Source organism: Bos grunniens, chromosome 15 (genome assembly GCF_055505025.1).
Source record: "Bos grunniens cultivar Pamir isolate PY7600 chromosome 15, Bosgru_T2T1.0, whole genome shotgun sequence".
Lineage (NCBI taxonomy): Eukaryota > Metazoa > Chordata > Mammalia > Artiodactyla > Bovidae > Bos > Bos grunniens.
In genome coordinates, this window is record NC_141179.1 from 80780716 (window position 1) to 80789858 (window position 9143).

Here is a 9143-nt window from a genome sequence, read left to right on the forward strand (position 1 = left end):
TCTTGAATTATCTTTCATACATTAAAAACTTCATCCAGCAATACAATCATAATAGAGGTAAGTGTTTTGATTTTGATCATATTCTCTACAATAGACTACATAGACCTTTGAATGGCTATTCCCTTTAATCAACAAAGAACTGGTAAACTCCATACTAAGAGCAACTAAAGGCAAAAACTGATGCAGAAGCAGTTAATACAGAAGATGTCAGAGTGAGATAAAGCTGAGGCTAAATTCAGCTTCTCCACTCTCAAGCTATAAAAGCTCAGGTGAGATTGTTTTTTTAACAGTTGGTGCTTAAATCTATCTATCTGTCTATCTATCATTTCTGACTTCACCTATTTGACATTCAGTTCAGTTCAGTGGCTTAGTCGTGTCTGACTCTTGGAGATGCCATAGACTGTAGCATGCCAGGCTCCTCTGTCCATGGGATTCTCCAGGCAAGAATACTGAAGTGGGTTTCCATGCCCTCCTCCAAGGGATCTTTCCAAGCCAGGGATCGAACCTGTGCCTCTTACACTCCTGCATCTTTACCACTAGTGCCACTTGGGAAGCCCCTTAGAGAGGATACTAGCCATAATTAGGGTCTAAGATTCCTCATCCTATCCCATGGTTGCCCCTATTCCCTAACATGGAAACTGTAAAATTGCCAAAGTTCTTTGCTTAGTAGTCTAAGCCCTCTTCCTTAAACCACTTCTTTGATATTGTTTCTCCCTACTTGTTTTGTGCAAAAATTCTCCTATAAAGTTATTTCTTGAATGGCATTCACATTTTTCTACCTCTGTATTCTTCCCAGCTTCATACTCTTTCCGTCTCTACTTCCTGCTTCTCTAATAGTCTGAACTCCATGTCTTGGAATATTCAAACTTGTCTCTTCCTTCAAGGATCAGCTTACATACCACTCTCTCAAAAACCTTCATTCTCTGATCTACTGAACCACTAAAAAAAACCTACTGTTCTGAATAGCAAATCCTTTCATTGATAAGTTGCACTTGTGGATGCGGTATTTATGCACATATGTGTATAAATGCCTTGAAACACAGACACTAAATAAGATGTGCCTGGGTGTTGCCATGGCAATAGAAACCTCATCATAGACACTTAGAAACGTTTATGAAAAGAAAAGAATGAGTTGACATATTTGATGCCTGCTGCTGCTGCTGCTGAGTCCCTTCAGTTGTGTTCCACTCTGTGCAACCCTATAGACGGCTGCCCACCAGGCTTCCTGGTCCCTGGGATTCTCCAGCCAAGAATACTGGAGTGGGTTTGCATTTCCTTCTCCAATGCACGAAAGTGAAAAGTGAAAGTGAAGTCGCTCAGTCGTGTCCAATTCTTCATGACCCCATGGACTGCAGCCTACCAGGCTCCTCCGTCCATGGGATTTTCCATGCAAGAGTACTGGACTGGGGTGCCAGTGCCTTCTCTGATTTGATGCCTAGACCACTTCAAACAACCAAGTACCAAAACTAAGCAGCCATTTGAGGTGCTCTGAAAACAGCTGTTTTGGTATCTTTGTTTTTTTTTTTTTTTTAATTTTATTATTATTATTATTATTATTTAACTTTACAATATTGTATTGGTTTTGCCATACATCAACATGCATCCACCATGGGTGTACACGTGTTCCCCATCCTGAACTCCCCTCCCACCTCCCTCCCCGTACCATCTCTCTGGGTCATCCCAGTGCACCAGCCCCAAGCTTCCTGTATCCTGCATCGAACCTGGACTGGTGATTCGTTTCTTATATGATATTTTACATGTTTTAATGCCATTCTCCCAAATCATCCCCCTCCTCCCTCTCCCACAGAGTCCAAAAGACTGTTCTATACATCTGTGTCTCTTTTGCTGTCTCGCATACAGGGTTGTCGTTACCATCTTTCTAAATTCCATATATATGCGTTAGTATACTGTATTGGTGTTTTTCTTTCTGGCTTACTTCACTCTGTATAATAGGCTCCAGTTTCATCCACCTCATTAGAACTGATTCAAATGTGTTCTTTTTAATGGCTGAGTAATAATACTCCATTGTGTATATGTACCACAGCTTTCTTATCCATTCATCTGCTGATGGATTGTTTTTAACTCTACTAGATCAAATGTTAGTGAAATAAGCCTCTTCACCAGACCTGGCTTCTGGAGACAGGAATAGGAGCCCATAATAAAATCAGTGCTATGAATGCCATCCACAGACGACACCTGAAATTCAGCATTTTCAGCTTCATCTTAGGCATTTGCTTTGACAACCCGCCTCTTAGAAGTACAAGAAAGTGTTAGTCACTCAGTCGTGCCTGACTCTATGTGACTCTAAGGACTGTAGCCCACCAGGCCCCTCTGTCTATGGGATTCTCCAGGCAAGAATACAGAAGGGGGTTGTCATGCCCTCCTCCAGGGAATCTTCCCAACCCAGGGATGGAATCCAGGTCTCCTGCATTGCAGGTGGTTTCTTTATTATCTGAACCAGCAGGGAAGCCCAAGAAAAAGTGAGTGAGTAGCCTAGTCCTTCTCCCAGGGATCTACCTGGCCCAGGAATCAAACTGTAGTCTTCTGCATTGCAGGTGGATTTTTACCAGCTGAGCTACCGGGGAAACCCCTTAGAAGTACAAGTTACATTGAACTTGAATATACCTTAAAATTTCTTGCTTCTAGTCCTATGCATTGAATAAAACTAACCCACCTAGAAAACACATGCTTCTGTTTTATGTCACAAGTCAGTCATTACTTTTTTTTTTTTTTAACAATTCTTGAGAGCTTTATTGCCTGAATTAATTTCACTCTCTCATCCATTCTATGGGCTAATTGTTATTCTAATACATATTTTACATGTTACTAAGCTGAAACACAAAATTAAGTAACCTGTGCAAGTTTAGAAAACTGACAAGTAGGAAAAGCAAGACGTAAGGCCAGGAATCTGGCTTCAGAGGCCATACTCAGCAGCCCCTCAAGAAAGGAAAAGGCAAGAAGGAAGTGATCCAAAAATACTGTGCCTATTAGCCTTACAGTCCATATGGATTTGACTGGGAACACCATGGTGTCCATGTTCTGGAGCAAGGTCAGCAGTGGTCTTCACACCTGAAAACAAGTGCCCCCCAGGCATATGCAGAGGCTTTCCAAGTGTATTGAGGGTGCAGTCAGTTTTAAGGGGAGGACTCACTCCTGAAATCACTTTCCAGATTTTTCTCATCTGTACAGTGGTACCAATAATACCTACAACATGGAGTTTCTGTAAGAAGAAAGCAAGATAATATTACCATGGCCAGTTGTCCCTTTCCTTGAGAGTTTTATTTCTTTGCCTACTATCTTGGAGTAAGTATCAATTGTGCAAACTTTTACTCTCAAAAATGCCCTAATTCAGATATTAAAATATAAGAAAATCCCAAGTAGTGTATTTAAGCATTTTGGGTCTTAATTAATGGCAGCAGTCCTTTGTGCTAGAAAAACACTGCACATGTAATTTTTCTATAACATTAAACCACATACTGTTTTTATATAAAGCCAGTGGTGCCAGTGGTAAAGAACCTGCTGCCAATGCAGGAAACACAAGATGTTGGGGGCCAGAGTGAGGCACTCCGCCCATGGCAAAGGTCATGAGGAAGGAGGCTCGACATACGCAAAGGCGAGATCGAGCCTCAGGAGTCCCCCTGGAAATCCTCGAGCATCTACCCCCATAACCAGAGCCTGCCTACTTTACTACTTTGTGCTCCCACCTACACCTCTGACTTTACGGGGGGCTGTCCCCCACCACCTCTTTCGGACAAAGAGTTAACCTAGAGCTCCAGTTATTAAAAACTCCTGGGCGTGACAAGAGTGTTTTAACCTACAAACTCCTCTGAAGGTTCTCTAGCCTGCCTGACAGGCTTGTCCAGCCACATGTGATTGCTCACAGTCTCCCAACTGTGAGAGGCACGAGATGCTTTAAACCTTCTAAAAACAGGTTCCTTAGAAAAGTTAGAAAACTATTAGTATAAGTGTAATGGGCTGATTAGAAATTGTATTGGTGAAGCGTTTTTCATTTGTTGAGCCAATGTTTGTTGCTAAGTCTCCACATCCCCTGCCCTTACACACGTTAATGAATATATAGAAGAAATAAATATTAACCTTTGATATTAATCATGTTAGACCTTAGGCTAAGTAAATTCTTTCCTTAACTAAAACCCACTACACCCTCACCCTATAGGAATGTAACTTTATTTGGGTGGCATCTGTTTTAAGAATAATCACCCCTGGAGAAATAAGTGTCCTGGTTGACTGACTGCTATCACAAGGAAGGGGTCAAAAATTGTCAGCAGGCCCCCTGGCCAGAAGATGATGTAACACCCCTAATACCTCTGTATGCATTTGTATGAAGCACCTGACTTTGATAAAAGTCAGGACTGCTGACCCTGCGTGACTTTTGCATAACATCTCAGTGTATAAAAGTAGACCATGGAAAATAAAGAATTGGGATCAGTTTCTTGAAATACTGGTCCCCCCATGTCGCTCTCTCTCTCACTCTGGCTGAGTCTCCATCTGGAGCGCGGAACCCGCCATGCTTACTAATTATGCCTGGGCTTCTAAGATCCGACCAGGGAGGCCTCAGTGTCTCCTCTCCTTCGGGAGGATGGAAGGACGCCTGTGGCCTACGTAAGTGGTGCAAGCTTCTTGTCTTGAAGTTTTATTGGTCTCCCGTGTAAACCAAGCTACTCAGCCTCTTTTCTCCACTGAATTTTCCTACTGAGCTATCCTAATTCTATTACTCTTTACATCTTTAATTAATATCTAATTGAAGCTATTGTATCCTGATCCTCGCCGACGCCGTCCCCACTTCGTACTCCCTGGATCAGCCGGGGCTGGACTCTGCCAACAAGAGATTCAAGTTCAACCCCTGGGTGGGGAAAAATCCCCTAGAGTAGAAAATGGCAACCCACTCCAGTACTCTTGCCTGGTAAATTTCATGGGCTGAGGAGTCTGGTGGGCTTCAGTCCATGGGACCACAGAGTCAAACAAGACTGAGCACAGGGCATTTACTTGGTAGACTGTGAAACTTTAAGGTAGTCTCTTTTCACCCTCAAACCATATGATATAACAAGATTGAGCTGGTGTCTTCTATGTGTTTTTTGCACTGGCAAGCAGGTTCTTTACCACTAGAGCCACCTGGGAAGCCCAAACGGCATGTTAATGTGCTCTTAAATAGTAGAGCTGGGAAGAGAGCTGACTTCTACTGGTTCCTAGTTCAGTATTCTGAAAACAGAGAAATGTACAGCATTATAGAAAATGATAAGTATGATTAGAATTGAGAAGAGCTTTGGGGAAATTCTATGAAGGTCTGGTACATGGCTGTATTCAATCTGATGTTTTTGATTAAATTGATGAGTCAAGATTTAGACAGTATTGTGTTGTGAAGCATTTGTTGAAAGCACCCCCCATTGCCTATGGTTTATGGTGAGCTGAACCATTGAAAATTCAAATGGGCCAAAAAGGCACTATTGATGTTTAAGTGAAGGAAAACAGCAAAGTAGATGATATCAAAGAAGCAGTTTAGCTTTCAGATGATTTTGGAATAGAGATACTGATAACAAATAATTTGTTTCCCTGTGACTTTTCTCCTTTTCAATCTTTTACAACCCTCATATTCTCTAACAGTAGTGTTAAATTAATTTGGTCTCTTAAAGGACAAAGATACCTATTGAGAAAGCTGGTACCTGATGTATGATGTATGATAGTAGTGTTTCTGTACCTACAGTGATTCCAATATTGTTCTTAAAATAAATATAGCATGTCCAAAAAGTGAAAACCATTTCAGTAGAAATTTTGACAGATTTATAATATATACATTTTAAAATTATTTTATAATAAATCTGTTCTAGAGAGATTAGAGATATCCAGATAGAGATAAAGAGAAGGTTGATGGCTTTTTACTTTTTTAATGAATTTATTTATTTTTGGTTGCACAGCATGTGGGATCTTAGTTTCTCAACCAGGGATTGAATCCATGGCACCTGCATTGGAATTGCAATCTTAAATAAAAAGCCCCTGCTTTTAATTTTTTAAAATATTCTTTAAACCAGTGATGTTTCCTTCACCTGTTTAACTAGAGATAGTCCTTTTTTTGATTGTGTACAACCTTTGTATTTAGTTAAATGGTTGCATTTAATTATTGGACATCTATAAAACAAATTATCTTCTTTTTATTTTATTCTAAATTGTGAAATAAGCAAGTGATAAAATTTTAGAAACCACTACTTCTGTGCTCAAAGGCCATCTTTAAGCTTTTTTGTTTGATTGGTTTTGCTATTCTCTTAATTTAAAGAATGATTCTTTTCTAAAGATATCAATGATTGAAAAGCTTCAAAATGAAGGAATCGTTTCCATGCATTTATGATACACATGTGTATATCTGTCTGCTATACAGCATTCAGAAAAACCTTTCAAAACTAGTTGTGTCATATAACCCTTCTTGATAATACTTACATATTTCTGAGAATAAATTCCTACTCCTTATCACAATCAGTTTAGTCCTGCATGGTCTGGCTATTGTCTGCTCACCACATACCTCCTGCTTCTCACTAGTTTTCTTTATCCCCTCAGATAGAGAAAGCTGTCTCCAGTCTTTGCCCACAAACCCCCTTTACATAGAAAACTCTTCTCAATGTGACTATTTCTCCTTCCAATCTTTGTATGCAGCTTGTCTGCCACTGCCCCTTGAACAGTACTTTCCTTATTCCATTTATCATAATTTGCCAATATAAGTATCCATATTATATGTATATTATAAATATTTATGTATACATAAGGAAATGAAGTATTTCTATTTTAATTAGCATTGTGTTCTATAATCACTCAATAATACATAGTGAATGAATGAGCTTATTTATTCATTCACATTTGACCAAATCTTCTGCTTCTGACCATTGCTATCCTCCTGTCCATACAATCAGCCTAGGACCACCAGGAATAAGCCTATAGTCAGTTAAAATCAGATTTATTGACCCACTGTAAAGAAGAATATCACACACCAGGATTTAGGGGAAAGAGTAGGGTTAAAGTAAAAGTTAAATGAAGAAATATTTGATAGATTCATTTCAAAGCAGGGCTGTGTGTAATGGGGTCAAAATCAGGTCTAAACCACAAAGTAGCTGCAGGGTCTTGGTTCCTTAGAAACTACAAAATTCATTCATTTTGGATTCATTTTGATATTTGGCAAAACTAACACAATATTGTAAAGTTTAAAAATAAAATTAAATTTAAAAAAAAAACTACAAAATTAAGATAGATGTGAAATGTGGCATCCAAAAACCCTTATCTGAAGTTCTGCATCTGAGTTAAAAATTGAGAATTCTTCTATCAGGCCCCTTTACATACTTCATGTATAATTAAGATAGCCAAAGTTAAGATAATTCACCTTATTGATATGATTTAAAGAGATCACTTACAGAGAGTGTATGATTTTAGAGAAGCAAGTTTTTTCTGGGAGTAAGAAAAGAGTAGTCACTTGATAAAGGGTGTTGCTTTGACACATGAAAGATGTGGTTTGTCCTTGGGGGGGCCATGATGCTTGTTGAGTTTGCAGCTGCAATGATGTGTCTTTTATGAGTTGGCAGGGCAGAAACTGACCTTCAGAGCTACTTTTCACTCCATCACTTCATATTCAGAAGTCAATCATCTTATAATAACAGCTGACATCGTGTCCCATTGGGAGCTCTTCAGGTCCTCTGTTTTGCCAGAGCTCTTCTTAGAGCCCCTTTTACATCTTGGTTCCTTAGGCTATAGATCAAGGGGTTGAGCATGGGTGTGATCACAGTGTAGAACACCGCAATGATCTTGCCCCCAGCCCTGGAGGTCTTTGACTGGGGTCTCATGTACATGAAGATACCAGTTCCATAGAATAAGGCCACCACTGTCAGGTGGGAACCACAGGTGGACAGAGCCTTGTGCCTTCCAGAGGCTGACCGCATCCTGAGAACTGTCAGAAGGATTCGGGCATAGGAAACAACAATGAGGAGAAAAGGAATGAAGACAATGATGATAGTGAAGATGAAAACAACCATCTCGGTAAATGATGTGTCAGTGCAAGCCAACCTCAGGATGGAAGGAACCTCACAGAAAAAGTGATCCAGGACATTGGGTCCACAGTAGGGTAAGCTCAAGGTGAAGATGTTGATGACCGTGGAACTCAGGAAACTACTGGCCCAAGAAATGCCTGCCAACTGGACACAGGTCCTTTGGTTCATAATGACTGTGTAGTGAAGAGGATGGCAGATGGCCACATATCTGTCATAAGCCATGACTCCAAGGAGAACGCATTCAGTCATTCCCAAGGAGAGGGAGAAGTACATCTGAGTAGCACATCTAGGAAATGGGATGGTCTTCTTTCTGCCCATCATATTGGACAGCATTTGTGGGACGTCAGTGGATGTGTAGCAGATATCCAGAAAGGATAAATTAGTGAGGAAGAAGTACATTGGAGTTTGGAGACGTGTTTCTATCTGGATGACAGTGATAATAATAATATTCCCCACCACGGTTAATAAATAGAAGAACAAGAACATAATAAAAAGAATGAGCTGCATCTTTGGCTGTGATGAGAGCCCCAGGAACACAAATTCGGTCACAGTGAAGTTTGTTGTTATCATATTCATTTTTGAGGCCACGTCTCTTTCACAGAACCATCCACTCACCTAAAGAAGAAATCAAATGCCTTCTAGGTCACAATGTTGGAAATTTAGGATGTAAGTAAGACAGCAAGGAGAAGTATTGGTCTGATGATATATCTTGAGTATCTGAGTTGTATTACAAGTGGAAAGCATTTCTTCTGCTTTCAAAGGAAATATTCTAAGAGAACAGTCAAACTCAAATACTGATGACATGAAATAGATATTCTTGTCTTTTCTCTAAGGGTGCATGCTTTTGGCTGTTCATAATCTTTTCAAGGCTTCCTCAGGGGCTCAGTGCTAAAGAATCTGCCAGCAATGCAGAAGACACAGGAGACACATGCTTGATCTCTGGGTCGGGAAGATCCCCTTGAACAGCAACCCATGCCAATATGCTTGCCTGGAGAACCCTATGGACAGAGAAGCCTGGTGGGCTACAGTCTAGAGGGTAACAAAGAGTCAGACAGGACTAAAGTGACTGAGCATGCACACATGCAATCTTTCCAAATTATAACC

The 9143-nt window shown here is 40.3% G+C and overlaps 1 protein-coding gene across 1 annotated transcript; it reads right to left on the reverse strand.

Moving 5' to 3' along the window:
* Positions 1–7679: 7679 nt before the first annotated feature.
* LOC147358736 (olfactory receptor 2G3-like) lies at positions 7680–8615 on the reverse strand. Its single transcript, XM_086342135.1, has one exon. The coding sequence runs from the start codon at positions 8613–8615 to the stop codon at positions 7680–7682; it is 936 nt and encodes a 311-aa protein (XP_086198261.1).
* Between the last annotated feature and the right edge of the window lie 528 nt (positions 8616–9143).